The sequence below is a fragment of the Carassius carassius genome, chromosome 43 (assembly GCF_963082965.1).
Source record: "Carassius carassius chromosome 43, fCarCar2.1, whole genome shotgun sequence".
Taxonomy (NCBI): Eukaryota; Metazoa; Chordata; class Actinopteri; order Cypriniformes; family Cyprinidae; genus Carassius; species Carassius carassius.
Genome location: NC_081797.1, coordinates 22,093,305 through 22,114,146, shown reverse-complemented (window position 1 = coordinate 22,114,146; position 20,842 = coordinate 22,093,305). Strand labels below are relative to the sequence as shown.

Genomic DNA, 20,842 nt, shown 5'->3' with positions numbered 1-20,842 from the left:
TAGTAGGCGTGGCCGTAGCCAGGCTTTGAAAATGAGTGAGGTCAATTATAGAATTGTGCTATAATAACCCCTATAAATACAATATATAATTATATACACTAACATTTGAAAAGAGACAGAAATTTCGATGTTTTTAGAGGGATGAATTATGAATAATGAAATTAGAGGGATGCTCATTTTTAAATCATACCCTATTTATTGCATCAAAGTTTGTTAATACTATTTATGGCGTGGATAATTTTATCAGTTGTTAAGTATTCATCCAACCATACATATAGCCCACCAAACGTGTTATTTTCGGATAGTCGAGACTACTGTACAAAAGGCAATGTATTACAATCAGCTCCTCAGACGAAGACAGTGTGTGTCATAAATATTTTAACATGATCGTTAATTCGAATCCGCCTTCTGTTGCCAGATGTTGCTGTTAACATAAACAAAAACCTGTTAATAAACAAAATAAACCGAGATTATTCCAATTTTTTTGGAAATTAGATAAAGTAAAGTTATCGCTGACCCTTAACCGCAACTTCCTCCTTTATTAACTTTCTAAAGTGTTCAATTTAGTGGAAAAACAAGTCAAAATACGCTTTTAATAGCTGGATCTGGCAAAACCATTTTAATTTGATCAGTATCTTTATTCAGGAAAAACTCAAATCTCAAAAACCTGGTTCCTGTAACTTTTCCCAACTTTTTCCAAGACCTGGATGCACCAATCACGATTATGATTACAGGATAGCATATTTATATTAATAGAGATTTTGTTTTGTGTTTGAATTACATTTGATGTCAAACCATTTTTTGTCTGGTAGAAAAAATAAGAGAATATGTCTCGAGCTTTGGGCTCAAGAGAGATGCGCCCTCTGGATGAAGAGGCACATTTATATTCTGCACAAAACTATTATTAGCTTGTTAACGAACAGTAAACATTTTATTTACATGACACAACTCCAGACTTATGCATGTTGTAATGTTTTATCCATTTACGTCAGACCGTAGATTTCAATTACAACACATACCTTGCAAAAGGGGCATATATGCATATGCAGAACATGTACTTGATTTATATAGCACGCTATTCTTAAAATATGGTGATTCACAATATTTTCATATTTATGGAATGATAATGTATAAATATATATATATATATAGACACACACACAGAAAATATCATTGTAAAACCCTTTAACTATGAGTCAACAAACTAAAATAATGTTGTTTTGGCTTCATAATGTTGATTTCTGAAATATACGTAAATTAGTAATAAGATAATTTACATATATTTAAGGAAACTTGCAATACAAAACAATTATTTTAATATACTATGATTAATGATGGAAAGGGGTAGGTATGGTGAAATCTGGCACTATTCACTTGTGGTGACCGGTTATATTCGTAGTAAAAAAAAAAATCTCTATTTTAATTACCAGTAACATAATAGTCATGGGCCAAATTTTGCACATAACCCCGTTTCTGCTGGAGCACTGCAGAGGAACATTTCTTACATTTATGACACCCAAGAAATAACTTGATTTTGACTCAAATCCCTGTTAAGACAATATATCTGCTTTATTGACTTATAAATATATCTTAGTATTTTTCCTATTGATTTAATCGTGCCACTCCTATAGAGATATTTTTAAGGTTCTCACAAACTGTCAATGTAGGCAATTATTGTTTTATTAAAACACTTACATATATACAAAGAAACCAGTGAACACTGATCACGCACAACTAAGACATTAATAAAGCCCTGATTTTAAGGTCAGAAACAGAAAACACTTTATAACGAACAGAAAATAAAAAAAGGATTTAGATTTCAAACAAACAAAAAAAAAACAGAGAAACAAAGCACAAAGTAAAAGGACAGCAATGTCCCCCGGCGTCCCCGTCGAGCAACATTTGGTTATGAAAAAGGCTTCTTCAGATTTCAGTTCGAATGTTCCTCTCAGTCTCACTCCCATTTATAAACCTTGAGCATCTTCTCGGTCAGAGAGGCCAGGAAACTGCTCTGGTTGACCCCAAACGGACAGATGTCCAGCACGGGAAGATCTGCAGGCATCTTCTGAAGCAGAGCACCAGTGCCGGCGTCCCAGACCTGCAGAGAAATCATAGACGAGAGAGTGAATGAGAGACACGAGCACAGGCTGGACTGGATGAGGAGCGCTTCTCACCATGGTGGAGTTGGTGGCCTCGTCTCCAGCACACACGAGCGTGGCTCTGTCTCCGGCCGGACTCTTGAACACGGCGTTCTTGGTGAGAAGCTTGCAGGAGGATCCAGCGGTGAAGGTCTGGACAGGAGAGCAGGAGCACACGGGCGTCTGGCTGATGTCTGTCTGAGGCGTCCGGCTGAGCTCCATTAACACACAACGCAGTGACGGGTTTGAGCGACCTGGACCACACAACACAGACACGAGGAGACGCAAGAAATCAAAAGACAATCAAATACAGTAACCTTCAATTAAAATAGAAATGTGTATTATATAAATCACTGTTTTCACACTGGAACAATATTAGTTATTTTTTGTAATGTAAACAACTGAAATTAGTGATTGTATGACTGCGTTAGGCCGTTATTACGGTTTTATTTGTAAATATCTAGTTAAAGTCACAATGAAATGGCAGTAGCGACACATCTGTGATTCTGAATTGTAGCGAACATTCCAATATTTTCAACACCATCATCCCAACAACCCTCCAGACCAAACTGACCCAGCTCTCTGTTCCTAGCTCTATCTGTCAGTGGATCACCAGCTTTCTGACAGATAGGCAACAGTTAGTGAGATGAGTTGTGACTTGGCGCCGGTACAGGATGGCTGCCTCCGTGACGTGCTCTGCATATGTTTTTGTCTTTGTTAGTTTGTCCTGTCTTTAGTTATATTCCTGCAATCAGTTTCACCAGGGATGAACTGCTGAACATTCGGCAGAACGCACCACAAGATGTTTTTCCGGATTTCAATTATTCAGACATTTTATTGAATATTGTTATCGGAGGAGCAGCGGCGCTGATCAAGCGCTTCAGGACGCGCAGACGGGGAAAGCGAGCTGGCGCGCTCGTCAGACTCAGGAAACGCAGATTTCGAACACCGTTGCCTAGCATCCATCTGGCAAATCTCCGCTCTCTACCCAACAAAACGGACGAACTGCTTCTGCTTTCTCGGACAAATAAGGATTTCACACACTCTGCTGCTCTGTGTTTCACGGAAACCTGGCTGAATGACGCCATACCGGACAGCGCGCTCCATCTGCCGGACTTTCAGCTGTTTATAGCGGATCGCGACGCAGAATCAACAGGGAAATCGCGCGGCGGCGGGACATGCTTTTACATCAATGAACGGTGGTGTACAGATGTAATTGTGTTAAAGAAGATGTGCTGTCCAGATCTAGAAATGCAGTTTATCAACTGCAAGCCGTTCTATTCGCCGCGGGAGTTTCACTCGCTCATTCTGGTGAGTGTTTACATCCCTCCGCAAGCGCAAGTAAGCCTGGCTTTACAGAAACTCGCTGAGCAGATCACAGAGACAGAACAACAACACCCAGACTCTGTTTTAATCATTCTCGGTGACTTTAATAAAGCAAATCTCTCCCGTGAACTGCCAAAATACAGACAGCATGTTACCTGTCCCACCAGAGACAGTAATATATTGGATCACTGTTACACCTCAATAAAGGATGCATATCACTCTGTTCCACGAGCAGCTTTGGGACATTCTGATCACCTTCTGGTTCATCTTATACCGACCTAAAGGCAGAAACTAAAATCAGCTAAACCTGTATTAAGGACTGTAAAAAGATGGACTAATGAAGCAGAGCAGGATTTACAATCTTGTTTTGACCTCACTGATTGGAGTATATTTGAAGCTGCTGCCACCGATCTGGACGAACTCACAGAGACCGTAACATCATATATCAGTTTCTGTGAGGATATGTGTATTCCTACCAAGACTCAACTAAATTACAACAATGACAAACCGTGGTTCACTGCAAAACTCAGACAGCTCCGTCAGGCCAAAGAAGATGCTTACAGGAATGGGGACAATGTCTTGTATAAACAGGCTAAATACACACTGGAAAAGGAGATCAGAGTGGCAAAGAGGAATTATTCTGAAAAAATAAGGACTCAGTTCACTTCGAACGACTCTGCATCAGTGTGGAAAAGTCTAAAGAAGATCACCAATTACAAGACACCACTCCCCAGCACTGTGGAAAATCAACGACTGGCAGACGATCTGAACGAGTTTTACTGCAGGTTTGAAAGAACACCCATCACCTGCCCTGAACACCTCTCCACACAACCGTTCACACCAATAACAACTCCTGCAACCAACCCTGAATGCCTCTCCACACAACCGTTCACACCATTAACAGCTCCTGCAACCCATCCTGATCACCTCTCCAATCAACTGCTCTCACCATTCACAACTCCTGCAACCAACCCTGAATGCCTCTTTAAACAACCGTTCACACCATTAACAGCTCCTGCAACCCACCCTGAACACCTCTCCAATCAACCGCTCTCACCATTCACAACCCCTGCAACCAACCCTGAATGCCTCTTTAAACAACCGTTCACACCATTAACAGCTCCTGCAACCCACCCTGAACACCTCTCCAATCAACCACTCTCACCATTCACACCTCCTGCATCCCCCCTCTCCCCCACACCTGCAATACAGATCAGCGAGGATGCGGTGCGCCAGGTCTTCCGGAAGCAGAAAAGGAAATAAGCACCAGGCCCAGATTGCGTTACACCAGCCTGTCTGAAATCCTGTGCTGACCAGCTGGCCCCCATCTTCACACAGATCTTCAACAGATCGCTGGAGCTGTGCGAAGTCCCTTCATGCTTCAAATGCTCCACCATCATCCCCATCCCAAAGAAACCCAAAATTACAGGACTAAATGACTACAGGCCTGTGGCTTTAACATCCGTAGTCATGAAGTCATTTGAAAAACTGGTGCTGGCCCACCTGAAGGACATCACTGGACCCTTGCTGGATCCTCTTCAGTTTGCCTACAGAGCAAACAGGTCTGTGGACGATGCAGTAAACATTGGACTGCATTATGTTCTGCAACACCTAGACGGCCCGGGGACCTATGTGAGGATCCTGTTTGTGGACTTCAGCTCGGCTTTTAACACGATCATGCCAAACCTCCTCCTGCCCAAACTAACTCAGCTCTCCGTGCCCACCTCCGTCTGTCAGTGGATCAACAGCTTCCTGACAGACAGGCAGCAGCTAGTGAGGCTGGGAAAATACACATCCAGCACCCGTACAATCAGCACCGGAGCTCCCCAGGGCTGTGTTCTCTCCCCACTTCTCTTCTCCCTGTACACTAATGACTGCACATCTAAGGACCCCTCTGTCAAGCTCCTGAAGTTTGCAGATGACACCACACTCATCGGCCTCATTCAGGACGGTGACGAGTCTGCTTACAGACAGGAGGTTAAAGAGCTGGCTGTCTGGTGTAGTCTCAACAACCTGGAGCTTGACACGCTCAAAACAGTGGAGATGACTGTGGACTTCAGGAGAAACCCCCCTGCCCTCCCCCCACTCACCATCATGAACAGCACTGTGACGGCAGTGGAGTCATTCAGGTGCCTGGGCACCACTATCTCTCAGGACCTGAAGTGGGACATTCACATTGACTCCATTGTGAAAAAGGCCCAGCAGAGGTTGTACTTCCTTCGCCAGCTGAGGAAGTTTAACCTGCCACAGGATCTGCTGAAACAGTTCTACTCCACCATCATCGAATCCATCTTCTGCACTTCAGTAACTGTCTGGTTCAGCTCAGCTTCTTAATCGGACCTCAGAAGACTTCAGAGGGTAGTCCGGACTGCTGAGCGAATCATCGGTTCAACTCTCCCATCTATTCAAGAACTGTACTTATCCAGAGTGAGCAAAAGGGCTGTTAAAATCACTCTGGACCCCTCACATCCAGCACACTCCCTCTTTGAACTGTTGCCATCTGGTCGACGCTACAGAGCACTGAGCGCCAGAACGACCAGACACAGGAATAGTTTCTTCCCTCAGGCAATCCATCTTATGAACAGCTGATACACACTGAACACACTACACTTTATATTTATATACACATACACTTAATTTATCTAACACACATACTTAGTATACACTTAAATTTTGCACATAATATACATGTACATACATAACTGCATTTTTGTAATATACCTGCCTACAATTGTCAATTTGTATATTGTCATTCCTTATCTACTTATTTGTATTTTTTGTATTTTTATATTCTTTTATTATGTGTTTTATGTTCTGTCGCTGTCATTCTGTTGTACTGCGGAGCTTCTGTCACGAAAACAAATTCCTCGTATGTGTAAACATACCTGGCAATAAAGCTCATTCATAGAATCAATTAAAAAAAGGGTGGCAAGAAAAGAATGTTGGAGAAAAGAAAAAAAGTTCACCAGAAATTTGACATTAGAGATTAAACAAAATTATATTAGACAATATATTTTAATAAAATTAGATTTTTTTTGTAATTTGTTGATTTTAGGGTCAATGGCGAAAATTCCCACATTTACATCATCATGTATAAATCATATTTTATGTATTTTTAAAGAAATTATTTGACATTAAATTACTAAAAAAACAGATATACACTTAAAGCTAATAATATCAAAATGGCTACATGGGTGTTAGTTTAAATATTTATTCATGCTTTTCAACAAGAGTCTTATGGGACCGGTCTTGTGATTTTTGGCCAAACTCTTCAGAAGTTATTAGGGAGAATAGTGTTTTTTTTTTTACATCTCCTAACCACTAGGTGGTGCTGTGCTGAAACTACATGAGAAACCTCAGGTCATGGCTGTCATAACTAGTGTTGTCAAAAGTACAGACTTCAGTACTGCATTTTTAAAAACGTCAATTTCCCGCTAACACTGAGTGCTGTTGAACGTATTCTTAAACTCGGCTGACTGTCTATAGTGTTCACGCGCGTGCTCAACAGACATCACTGTGATTGGCTATAATGGTCATCTCTTCACACTCTTCCCCGAGCACTCACACAGAAGCAGACGGGAGTGTCTGAGATCTGCAGATCTGTCTATGTGCAGATACATTAGGGATCTGCTGATAGAAGCAGCTTTCAAACACTCCTGAGTAGGGCTGCACGATATTGGGAAAAAATGACATTGCGATATTTTATTTTTCTGTGATATATATTGCGATATGAAATCTAATCAAATATTTTCTTACAAACAAAAATGGGGTGAGCACACTTACATTCTCATTTTAAATGATTTAAACATCGACACCATCGTGTCAATTGATTAATATGCGCGAGGGAGAGAGAGCAAGACAGCGCTCGTGTTGTTTGAAGACGGTGAGCGTGCGGCCGGGGTCGCTCTCTCTCTCTCTCTGTCTCTCTCGCGCGCTCTCTCTCTCTCTTTTTTGACCTGTTTTGACCTGTCAAAACTTTCACTCTATGGTTAAGCTGTGCAATTAATCCGCAAATCACATTCGTCATGGGCCGGAGAGCAGCTGGCCCGTACAGTTAATGAATAACGGATCAACTACGACAGCCTACATCGCACATCCTGCGATGTGACTATCATGGATTCGTACATCGCGATATCGATGCTTAAACGACACATCGTGCAGCCCTACTCCTGAGTGTGGCCAATCACAGTCATATCTGTGAACACTTTGGCCAATCAGCGGTTTTTAAAAGTACAGTGCTGACTGGTACCGAAGTCGGTACTTTTGACAACAGAGTTATGACACAAACCATATTTGTTCTGAATACACTAAAGCATTGCAGAGATATAGCCTCATGTCCATTTTTAGAGCTCTTTGCCAAATAAGTTTTTTTTCGCGCATTATTCGAGAAAAGTAATCGACCTTAATTCCATAATATTTTAGTTTCTCTCATAGTCTGAAGATGATCTGGTTCAATTTTCGCAAAAACCAGACCAATGGTATAGGAGTTAAAAAAAAAAAAAAATAGTATGGCGGTTCAAAAGTTATTAGCATAAATGGAAATCCAAATCTGAGCTGTTGGTGGCGCTAGAGGGTTTGAGTAAGAGACTCGAAATTTGCAGTGCTTATTATTGAGACTATCCTCTATCTGTAAGACAAATTTCATAACTTTTCCACAAGTGGTTTCATGGCGACCCTTCAGTGCTTGGCCCCTAATAATCATAACAATAATGAGAAAACTACCAGATTCAATAGATGCTTTCGCGATTTTTTGCTAATTAGAGTTTTGAATGTAATAAATAAATAGAAGCTAATAATATCTCAGTTTCTTTTTAAAACTGAATAAAACCAACAGAACAGTATAACTCTATACTGACAGCCATCATATTAGCTTGACGAAAAACATAACTTTGGTAGTTAAGTATGAGAAGGGGCTGGTGTGTGGGCTGGACATGTACCTGGTCTGTACGTGACGAGGCAGTGTCTGCTGTCCGGCTCCACCTGTATGTCTGTGCAGCTGCCGGACTCCAGAGGAAGGATGTGGGGCGTGTATGTGGTTCCCTCCACATGCTCCCAGAAACATCCGCCCTCCAGCGTTCCTGCGATCAGGCCGCCACACGGGAACATGCTGGAGGCGGCGCGCGGGATGTAGGACAGAGACACCACTGGACAGCTACAGTAAACAACAGGGACAATATTAGCAACAAACAGCTTCTCCACAGTTTGTACAGGACACAATTGAGTAATACACAGAGAGTTCATTTGCAATAACCGATAAAAGCCATTATATTCTTCACATATAGTGTGATCTGAACCCTAAACACATTTTGTCAAAAAGCTGGTGTTGTCCACTTTCAAGCCGATTTCTTGGAATGCACAATATAAAAAACATGATTTCTGAAAATAAATCAAAATGGAGTTAGCCGTTTTTGCAAACAAACTCTTCATTTACAGCATGCTACAGTTTGGCCGAAGCCAGGCCAGTTGAGAGTGACCTGGAGCGCAGCGGGGCCAGCTCCTGAACGTGAGTGCTAGTGTCCCGCGTGTCGTACACCAGCACAGAGCCGCTGGAGAGACCGGCGTAAATGTAGTTGTTGTTATCATGGCACCAGCAGCAGCTCCACACAGGTCTGCCCGTGTTGTAGGCCTGAACCACCGTGTTCGTCATCAGGCTGCGAACAAAACATCAACATGATCGAGCAACTCACAAGAGGCAATCTCATTACATGCACGAGACATCATTATTATGAGTTTCTGAGTAGTGAAATCACACCCAGACAGAATAATCATATCTCATCGTCTATTAAAAGTAATCCAAAAAGGATAAAACAAAATAATCCAGACATGCTGCATGCAAGAACAAACCTACAGCATGACCAGTGTAGTCTGATTCAGTGATTCTTACGAACAGATTCTTTTAGTGAATAAAATAACTATTGACTAGTCTTGTCCGATTCTGGTTTTTAATAAATTGTTCAAAAAGACAAGTTACTGGCTCGAATCAGTTTCCTTGTTTAATTTACTGCATTAATATATATTTTTGAAAACCTGGCCAAATTATTAAAATGTAAAACATTATATACATATTACATATATATATATGAGCATCCCCTCCTGTGACCCATGATTTGTCTGCATGTGTATTCAGAGCCAGTGAGCAACAGACTTTTTATAATAAAAAAATTGCGTTAATGCACGTTAAAGTAATTGTCGCCATTAATCAAGTTAATGCGATGTTAACTTGTCCAGCCCAGATTTATAGATACATAGATTTTAGTTTGATTTTATTTATATATTTTATCTTAGCTCTTATGATCCTTTGAACATAACTACATGAAGTGTATTTTGTAAGAACAGAACCCAAAAACGACTTATGCATCTAAAAGTTGGTGCAGATTAATCAGCATAAATGATATTATCAGTCAGTGTTTCAAATGATTCCCAGCCTTGTGTTTTATATGTCGTTTTATTACAGTAGGTGTCAGTTGATCCGCACACTCAATGATTACCCATCAGGACAGCTCTGGTCTCTCACCTGGTGAGTTTGAGTGTGCTGTCGAGGGCCGCGGACAGAAGAAGACTGTCCTGGTGTCGGCTGAAGGACAGACCTCGGATCTGTTTGGAGTGGATGGGAACATACTGACTCGGTTTGAGGGTCGCAGTGCTGATCTTCTTCACACCGAAGCCTGAGACAGCAACGATCGATCAATCAATGCTTATATAAACAAAAGAAAGGGAAAAACATCAATGTGGAAGAGCTCAAATTGCTACCTGGCACCAAGGTTGCTTGTGGAGAAGGCTGAGACGCCAGCAGACAGCCGAGAGGCTCACAATAGGACAGAACCCTACTGCCCCCCGTCTGAGACACCAGCACAGCCTTAGAGAAGACGTAGTGTCCCCCGCTGGACGAGTCCTGCCTCTGGGACGCTCCCTGAGAGGAGCCGAACGCCGCCTGAGCTCTCCACCTCCTCAACTCCTGCAGAGCAAACACAGAGTACAGCCGCAAAGATGCTTCACTTCCTCTAGACACATGATCATGAAGCTCAGATGTGGCTCTCATCCGTTGACATTAAATTAAACTAAATTAAATCGGCTACTCCACTCTTTCTAGCTATGGGTTTTCATAATTGGGTTTTTGGACCCCCTTGGCTTTCACTGCAATGCATGTTTTCCTTCTCTCTCTCTAGAAGCCATTTGTTCATACTGCCTTCCAAAGACTGGTCAATATTTATTAATTAAACAATAATTATTCTACTGCAACCTCAAATTTATGAGGTTGAGTATGAAAAAAACTGTATTTCCTGGAATACAGCAAGCTATTTTTTTATATCTGAATCATGCTGAGACTTATAAATCAAAATTATGTTAAGCAATTCATGTCAAGCATGTAAAACAAGCATAAAGCATTGAATTTTGGTGAAGAAAAGCCAACTTGTGAGAAACTGTAACTTCAGTTCATGTTGGTTTTACACTTATGTTTTTTATTCCTATTCTGAATACCATTAAATTGAAAGAGTTTGCTGTAGAATGAAAGGAACTACAACACGTTTATATTTGTATTTACGTTTACTTTGATTACGTTTTATTTGACACTTATTTACATTATTTCTGAAAGTAATAGTAAAACTCGTGTATACACTAGCTAGGTTTCCATCCAACAATTATTTCTTCGTGCATTTTGCATTTTGCACTTCGTGCAATACAAAAAAAAACCTGAATGGAAACACAGAAGGATAAAGTTTTTATACAGTAAAAAAAGTGCATTAACACATACCGAAGGAAACACATTTACCAAATTAATTCCTCCATGCGCATCAAAAAAGTCATGTGGCTTTGCACGATGGGACGGGATAATTTGACTTACCAGCGGAACGATCTCGTTGCACAACATCCTCCGAAAGCAATGACCGCATTTATTGTGTTTCGTAATTTATCATAAATAGAAATGCCTATACTCAGTCTACTACTTTTCTTACTGATATTTAGGGCTAGTCAGTATCAGAAAGTGACGATTTTGTTCTCGTTGACTCACTGGATGGAAAAAGTGCTTTATTCGCAAATGTTTTATGCGTTATTCCAGTTTTGCGCTTAACTTAAATTTGCATCTTTAAACGGGAACATAACACTTTGGGCTGTTTTTCTTTTTTCTTTCTCTCAAAAACAATTTTGGTGATTCTTATTTTCTGTAAACTTATATGATATACAACATTTCTCTTACAAATAGTAGGAAAACTTCAGCATAAGGCCATCCTGTTTAAGGCCATTCCCAATTTTGGTTTGCAGTAACAGTTATTAAAAAAAAGGGTCGGTAGGTCGGTCTATATTTATTTTTTCAAGTTTCAATGTAAAAAAAAAAAAAGGAAAATTTTGGTGATGGTGATGGCGTAGGTATGAATTTAAACAAATTAGCATATCGTGACGTCCCTGACTGGGTCTTCAACCCATGCCTTTGTGCGCATCATTGCAAACCTCATTTTGATGCAGGCTATATAGACCAAAAACAAATTTAAATCTTTGTTAAAAACATGTTTATTGCATGAATTTCAGGTGAGAAGAAAAAAAAAAAGAGGTACTGTTATACTGTTTTACTTGCATCCACCGCTACGTATCAATGCAACCTACAAATGAGAGAACGTTTACTTTGCTTTCTTGGGTTGTCACTTTTGTGAAAAAAATCCTGTTTGATTTGAGTGACAAGTGTTCATTGAATCGGTTGTAAAATTGATTTTGCATGTCTAAAGTTTTATATGGCAAATAACACCAAATATAGGTAAATCCATGGACAACAGGCAGGAGGAATGTAAAGAACAATATTTCTGATGATTTATTGGCGTGAAGTTACGTGCACAATGACAAACAGGAGCGCAACATTTTCGAAAAACAATAAGCAGAGTGGACTGCCATAATGCAAAACATTTACTGCAGGCTTCAACATGGCTGTGTTTACGATTAAATTTCAACAACAACAAAAAAATCGCATAAACGATTCTAGGGCTGTCAAAAAAAAAAAATCTAATTTCGAATATTCGTCGAATTTAAAATAAAAATCTACATTCGAATGCAGAAACGTTGCATTAGAATTTTAGGTGTGCATTAAGGAAGCTGCCTTATGAGCCCCGGTACTTCACAGTCCGTGTTCCAGTCCATCTCGCCGCGCGCACAGCCGTGTCTACTCGACACGCAGTATCTGCCGTCTCATCTTTCACCTCGTGTACTCGCACAGTCTGCGGTCTCAAAAAATGCGGATGATGAAAAGGACATAATGCAGACAGTGCGCGGACAGCCGAAATATACTTGATCTTTATCAGTGGCGCACGAGATGCGATGACGATGTATGTGGCATCAAAACTGAAACCAAGCCGTTCACACAGAACGCATATTTCGAGCATTTTCTAGAGGGACACCATTCCACTCGCATCTAGCACAAGAGAGCCGCATGTTTAGAAAGATATGTAAAATTAATGTATTAATTTAATTTTCTAAAAATATCTTGAGACTTTATGTTGGGTTTTTGTTCCCCATCCCACTGCATCTCATGTTTTTAAATGAAAAAATGTATTCTGTGTGACTGGTTCTGTGCCCTTTATTTATTTAACAATGCATGCATACATGACGCTGTTTTGTTTATAGTTCTTTAAGCAACTTAATTAATAATAATTGGTTCATAAACATTATTTTAAATATGTTTTTTTCACAGTCATGTATTCTAATGCTTTGAATAAACATGCAGTAATATTTTGCTCGATGCGCTATCTTGAGCCTCAGAAGAGAAGCAAAAAGCTTTTCTTCACCCTAACTGAAATTATGCATTTAAATTCAAATACAATTAGAATTTTGATCATATTTAAGTAAAAAATTCTAATTTAGTTTTTCAGCTATTTTGACAGCCCTAGGCGATTCAAGCCCGAAACTGTATCTGTATGCATGAGACTGTCTGAATACCGGTAGAATTCACATTTCTGTTGTAAAAAGAGAAACATTGTGCAGAAGTATTATTTGCTGTTATACGTGTGTGTCCGAAGCTGCAGTTGCTGTGTGACGCCTGTTCAAAAACAAACAAACCTGAACGCTCTCCGAGAGAAGGTTGTTAAAATCAATTTCCTATTTTCGTTTTCGAAACTTGTGTTGGTTGGTCCAATCGATTCGTGCAATAGATTTTTCGAACATAAAGTGACGTCGACACGGACACGGTTTTAGACTAGACGGGAGAAAGGATGGGCAAAGATCTGGGCACAGATCCCGAACCCGTATGACTTTGAACAGTGACCGCGAACATTTTGTTTAGTGCAGCCTCAGCCATCATTACCAAGCGCGAACCGTTGACTCTGACAGTGAGTGAGACGAAGCAAACGCACAGGCCACAGTGTGACATCCGTTAGCCAATAGTGTAAACATAGATGACGTCACGGCTTTTTGTTTTATTAAGGAAGATAGCCTTCGTTTGTATGTAGGCCTAGGAAATGTATATATTTACAATACTTAAATATAATTAATATTATTTTATTACTTTTGTGTTAGTTGTTTGAGGAGTAAAAAAATTATTGGTCGGTCTTAACGCAAATTTACAATCGGCAAGTCAGTCGGACTAAAAGCAAAAAATAAATAAAAAATTGAGTCGCTCCTAAATTGACAGGGTCGGTCGGGTTACGGCAAACAAGAATATTTTTAAGGATGGCCTAACTTAATACAATTTTAAGATCTTTTTTTTGAACTACAACAATACAGAAGCCAATTCAATGTTGCAAACATTACGGTGTCTTTATAACAACATGCTTCTTATCGGTATAATTTATATTAATAGGTTAAAATATAACATTGCCTTTATATTTAAGAAAAAGAGTCTCTTACAAAAACATTTGGGGGTCCTTGGCATCAAAATGCTTGAAAAGCCCTGTTCCAGTTAACTAGAGTCAAGACACTTGAGATATGAAGAGAGTTTCTCCTGAGAAGACACACACACACACACACACACACCTCGAGCTCTTTGCGCAGCCGCACATTCTCGTCGGCCATGAGCTGCATCTGCTGACGACACTGAGCCACCTCCAGCTGCTCCATCCTCCGTGAGCCCTGCTCCAGCTCTAAACGACTGCACAATCAAACCATCAGCTCTAGCATATTCTGGAGATACAATACATACATACAGTAATAAACGCTCACTGGAGCACCTCTTCAGTCGCACTTCCTCTGCGTTGTCCAGGGCTTTCAGTTTCCGTGCATAAAGAAAGATGATATGACCACGTTTGGCTGGTTTATTGCACTGAGGAGACACAAAATCTTTTTACGGACACATTACATCACCAATATTCTTATACATTAAAGTACATTTAATTAAGGCGTATTACACGTCTACAATATAATGATACAACATTTGATAAATTGCACTTCTCAGATGAATGTTTAAAATTACTTTAAAATTATGTTAAACATTATGAATGTTGTTAAACATTTCTATTAACATTAAAACAACAACAAAAAAAAATATATATATATATAATTAAAATGCATTTATACAGCCACTCATGCGAGTGAAAATATATAATAATTTTAAAATATTGGTTGAAATTATATTTCTTTCCATTCTTTTCTTTTTGGCCTGTTTTTTCTTTTCTTAGTTTTTTAATAAAACAGGATAATGTAACAGCATCTGTGAATTTTTACAGCCAAAAATATACATTTTAAATATTTCTTAAAATGTATGTTTTGTTTTATATATTTTTTTTTGTAAATTCAAAAAGGATCATTTATTTTCCATTGGTGAATTTTTGTAGCCAGTAATGTAAATACTTAAATGATCAATCACAATTAATCACATCCAAAATAAAAGTTCTTGTTTACGCAACACATGCGTGTGCACTGTGTAGATTTATTAAGTATATATAAAAACAAGTACATGGATGTATAAATTTAAGACAAATATGTTGTTTATTTATTAAATGTTTATATATATATATATATATATATATATATATATATATATATATATATATATATATATATATATATATATATATAATATAAATAATAATATAAATATATACACATAAATCTTTTATATATATATATATATATATATATATATATATATATATATTATGCGTGTGTATTTGTATATAAATATACACAGCACACACACATATATTATGCAAACAAAAATGTTTATTTTGGATGCGATTAATCGTTTGACAGAACTATAAAAAATATCTTACATAATTGTAATTATTTAAAATTAAACCAGGATGATATATCTGCACATATGAATTGTGATCCACCCATCAGACAACTATTTACAGAAGTAAAACAAAAATAATAATAATAATATTAATAAAAACTTTAACTAGCAAATGTTCATTCACTGAAACTGTGAAACCCACCTGTGGACATTTATTTCCTCCACCCGTCAGCCAGCGGGAGATACAGATGAAGCCGAAGAGGTGACCGCAGCGGAGAGCGGCCAGGCGGTGGTCCCCTGCCGTGGTCCAGGGCTCGAAACAGATGGAGCAGGTCTCTCCATCAGCATCATCTGCTTCAGTCTTTACAGCGGGACTCGCAGCAGCTGTGACAGGATCCTGTGACTCAGAGACCAGCTGGGAAGAGACAAGTCTCAATCAAGACAAAGACAGCTGCCATTCACAATCCACAATTAACAATACAATGATGTGACACATTCCCAACTGAAACAAGATATTATGCTGCTCTGATAGAGGACCATAGTTTAGATCATGTGTTATAAAAGCACAACAGTTCAATATGAAACGATCAGTCACCTCAGTCTCTTGTAGTTGAGCAGATGCTCTCGTCCCTTCAGAAACACTGGACCCTGAAATATACAAAAACATATGGCTTCATTTCATATGCAAAGTAGTTCGCCAACACTCAATTTCAGATGCAATTCTAGTAGTAGACTGTTATAAAGAGCTTAAAAATTTAATAGTTTTAAAGATAGCTGGGAAAATATACATCTGAGCTCAAATTGTTCTGAAACGAGAAATGAAATGGCAGTGGACCTGTAGCGCTGGACTCATCAGACGTGGTCACATTCGCAGCAGCAGTAGGAGCAGGAGCGGTGCGGCTGGAGCTGTGATCAGGATCCAGCGCTGGTGGATCTGTGTGAGGAGCGGAGCGCTGTGTGTCCTGGGAGCTGCTCAGCCGCTCCACCAGATTCTCTGCGATGAACTCCCGGAGTCTGCGCATCCTCTCGCCACGTGAGGAGACCTGCGAATGTGTCCTGGGAAAACAGGAAGATCGAGTCATAAAGCCACTCCATACTGTCATTGCAGGAAAAAGTAAGTGAACCCTTTGCATTCCCTTTTAACTTGGACAAATTATGAACAAGTTATATTTGATGAGCATTAACCCGTTCTCTTACCCAGTTATATGTCTCCTCCGGATCGCCCGACGGGCTGAAAGTCTGGGTCGCTCCGATGGGCCTTGATCCTGTAAGGGAACATCCTCTTCCTCCGTGTTGCTTTCAGATTCAGAGACTACGATCACACCGGCCTCGCTGGATGCTGGAGCCACTTCCATCTCCATATTCTCCATCTTCAAATGAGTTCTGTAGGAGACACAACAGGAAAGAATTAAGGACTGAAACACGGTTGATATTGTTAACCAAAACTAAGATTAAAGGGATAGTTCACCCAAAAATGAAAATTTCTGTCATGATTTATTCGCCATCAAGTTGTTACAAACCTGTCTGAGCTGACACCAGCCATTGACTCCTATAGTATATAAAAAAGATACTATCGAAAGTCAATGGCTACCATTAACTGTTTGGTTACCAAACAGTAAAGCCGGTTCTGTGATTAGTAGTAAATCTCGATCAAGTACATTCAGATGGAGCGGCATTTACTACAAAGAGCCGTAGCACACTAACAAGCCACGCAATATCGTGTTCATAGTCTCAGGTGATACATCACCAATAATGAACGCGATATTGCATGAAACAGGATATCATTGACTCTAAAATAACACTGGTCTGACACACTTCGATCAGCCTCATTTTTACGTCATCCTGAATTCAGATAACCTTTTAATGCATCTCTAGTAGGCTATCTGGTAAAATAAACAGTAGGGCTGCACGATTAATAGAAATTTAATCGATTTGATTGATTTGACAGAAGCTGCGATTTTCATGCGTATCTTTCAGCAGTAAATCTCCATCCGAAGGCCAGAGGCATCTGAATAAACAGAAGATTTAAGTACTTTCATTGATTCAACGTGACTAATAAACACACGACTACGACAATATTTTGTTTATCAGAGTTCTTATTATTATAATTTTATATTCAAATAAAGTATTTTTATAATGCAGTGCCGTTATCACCATGTAGAATACTATGAAATACATTGCGTGCCTTATTCTGTGCGATTTATTTTAAACACTTACGTTATGAAGTAAATTTGTTATTAAACGTGGTATTTTCACATGCTCTCAGTTGGAGCAGTATTTACTAAACAGAGCCATAGTTCACTGAGAAGCTACGCAAACAGCTATTATTATCGCAAGCGATTTCATAACCATGCAATAAAATCGTCTGCATTTTTTTGCGTAACATGTCAGTGAACTACAGCTCTTTGTCGTAAATACTGCTCAATCTGAAAGCATGTGATGATGATTTAGTGCTGATTACAGAACCAACTTTACTAACAAAATGCACATAACAATCGCATTCAATTAATCATGCAGCCCTAATTCACAGGCATCTTTACAAACCAAATATAGTCATACAGTTGTGCAATACATTACATATATTTCCTTTCTATGTGGCATGTCAATTTGTAGCACCAAAAAAAAAAAAAAAAAAAAAACTTTTTGTGGCCCATTTGTCGAAGTGTTCTGTGGGTGTAACATTTAAACCATGTTTTAAAATTAAAACTTTGTAAGTTTCGTAAAATAAAAGACAACAGATTTATCCATCCGGGTCTCTAATACATACTATTTCCCAGCTTTAGGACGCAGTGATCATCTAAGTACGGAGAGTATGCGAACTACATAGTTTGCGACACGTCCTGATAGATCGCTTGTTTTAGTCTTAAACATTAAATCACACTACATAAACATCTTAAAATCTTAAAGTAAACTTTGACTAGTTATTTAATAAACAAGTTTTATAGATTTCGCTAACAAAATAACCACACGCACAATAAAACCAAACCATAAACATGTTGCTAATTACAGCACAACAACAACATGCATAACACTGACAATATTTACCAAGCAGAGCGACTGGTTTGCTTGCTGAATTTCTTCGTAGGTCATCAAAAACTACATTTTGTTGCGATTTAAATTCTTAAAAAAATAATAATAATTAAAAAAATCGTTACATTTGAGATCGAATTTGAGCAGAGTCTACTGCTGCTGCAAACACAACCGCCAACGTGAAGCTCCGCCCACTCTGCTCGTTTCGCTCTTTGATTGGACAACAGCTTGTGAACGTCTCCGATTCGTTCTTCTTCTTCTTCTTCTTTGGATATTTTTGGCGAATTCTGCACCATAGACACACACCGCCACCAACTGTTCCTATTCATACATGGATGATAGGCTTGCCTCTATTCAGATTTTATTTATTTATTTATTTATTTATTTATTTATTTATTTATTTATTTATTTATTTATTTATTTATTTATTTATTTATTCATTCATTCATTCATTCATTCATTTATTCATTTATTTATTTATTTTGTTGTTAATTTTATTTCACCCAAGCTGTATTTCTGGCTGCTGCGTGTTAAACTCCCATGCCAAAAAAAAAAAAAAAAAAAAAACCCCGCTGGTGTGTTCCCCTATTCCTTTGCTTTATTTAACTATCAAATTTGCTTATTTAATCCTGTTTCTGCTATATTTTCCATTTCTATTCTTTGATTAATACCTTCTTTTAACCCTTTCCCTAATATCCAATTTATCTTCTTTTTTTTATGATTACCTTTAAAGTTCTTTATCATTTTTATTCTCTCTATATTATATTTCCCACATTTTAATATAACATGTTCAACGGTTTCTATTACCCCACAAAAAGTACATTTATCTGTGATATGTTGACCTATTCTGTATAGTGATGCATTTAGTCCTGTGTGTCCAAATTCATCTGTCCTACAGCTTCCAAAATTAGTTACTTCTTTAACTGATTGATTTAATAATTGATTTAATTTCGCCTCTTTTTTTTTTTTTTTTTTTGGTTGCCTTTTTTGCAAACTTATCTGCTATTTCATTTCCATTGATTCTTGTGTGAGCCGGTACCCAACACAATTTGACATCTGTCCTCATATGATTTAGAGATTTTAATGTCATATATATCATTTAAAATGTCTTCTCTAATGGATTTATATGAAACCAAACTGTTTAGCGCTGACATTGAGTCTGATCATATAATCACTCTATCTGGTCCAACATCTTCTATCCACTGTTATACTTATATATATATATATATACTTCATGGTCAAAGAACGTTGATATAAGTAACAGTTGTTAAGGGTTACTACATGCTTCAGTTATGTAATATTTAGACAATAGGCTTTACAATTTACAGGTTTTAAAACACTGTTAGATTTAAAATACTTAATTCAAAAATGTACAGTAAATAAACAACAGCAATTTTGAATCTTACAATAGTATTTTGAAATCTTTTAATTATAATTATGACTTTATTTCTTGTCATTTTGATCCTATATTTAACTATATTTCTCACAATTGGGACTTTATTTCTCACACTTTCTTACAGTTTTAAACGAAATTAAAGCCCTATTCACATTGGATTAAAATGATCTGGGGACCAATTTGTTTTATTTGTGTTCAGTTAAAAATGGTATGTCATTTGCAGGGGAATTTTTACTTTATTAATCAAAGACATAGCCATTCACACAGGATTAAGATCACAGATAACTCTCATTCTCAGACACAAACTAAGTGTTAGTCAGCAGATGGCGTTGCGATTTTATTTCTGCTATAAAGATGCAGTTTTTTGAATGATGTGCAGAAAGGATGGAAAGGTCCTTTTAACTCATGTCCACCATTAATTATTGACCCACTCTATGGTCCCTGTTGATGGCACTACAACAACAAATCCCAAATCCATTTCATGCTTTTAAGAACTCTAAAAATGCACAGCTACTTTTATATTTCTGTAAATAGAAAAAGAAGACGCTCCCCCCATAATCGTGAAGTTAAAGCATCATACACTGTAACAAGGACACAAAATAATCTAACTCTTTTTTACAGTATGCCATTATTCATATATATAGCAATATGAAAGTAAATGTTTTAACTTTATGGACATGATACAAATCAATTATTAATTAATATCCCTTTTTTACATTTTTGGAAAGTTGCACCACATGTAGTTTTTATTTATTTATTTATTTTTTAAATGACCTACACTGAAAAAAAATGTTTTTATTC

General features: G+C 38.2%; 1 protein-coding gene across 3 annotated transcripts; it reads right to left on the bottom strand.

Moving 5' to 3' along the window:
- Positions 1-1,662: 1,662 nt before the first annotated feature.
- LOC132125035 (E3 ubiquitin-protein ligase RFWD3-like) lies at positions 1,663-18,927 on the bottom strand. Of its 3 annotated transcripts, none has more exons than XM_059536249.1 (13): positions 18,771-18,927; positions 16,813-16,998; positions 16,451-16,671; positions 16,211-16,263; positions 15,818-16,030; positions 14,612-14,703; positions 14,418-14,532; positions 10,215-10,419; positions 9,979-10,129; positions 8,939-9,115; positions 8,402-8,616; positions 2,175-2,392; positions 1,663-2,098 (listed from the first exon to the last, which is right to left on the bottom strand). In XM_059536249.1, exons 2-13 carry the CDS (start codon positions 16,983-16,985, stop codon positions 1,955-1,957), a joined length of 1,977 nt encoding a protein of 658 aa, XP_059392232.1. In that variant the 5' UTR covers positions 16,986-16,998; positions 18,771-18,927; the 3' UTR covers positions 1,663-1,954. The 3 variants fall into 3 exon arrangements, with proteins under 3 accessions (XP_059392232.1, XP_059392230.1, XP_059392231.1); XM_059536247.1 differs by having other exon boundaries at positions 16,813-16,985; positions 18,646-18,855; XM_059536248.1 differs by having other exon boundaries at positions 18,661-18,855.
- Positions 18,928-20,842: the final 1,915 nt, after the last annotated feature.

Excerpts from the sequence above, each read along its gene's own strand:
- LOC132125035 (XM_059536247.1), bottom strand. The coding sequence starts at position 18,705 with ATGACCTACGAAGAAATTCAGCAAGCAAACCAGTCGCTCTGCTTGGTA. Across the intron at positions 16,031-16,210 it reads CTCAACTACAAGAGACTGAG|CTGGTCTCTGAGTCACAGGA; the intron begins GTGACTGATCGT and ends GTCTCTTCCCAG. Across the intron at positions 8,617-8,938 it reads CTGGCCCCGCTGCGCTCCAG|CTGTCCAGTGGTGTCTCTGT; the intron begins GTCACTCTCAAC and ends TGTTTACTGTAG.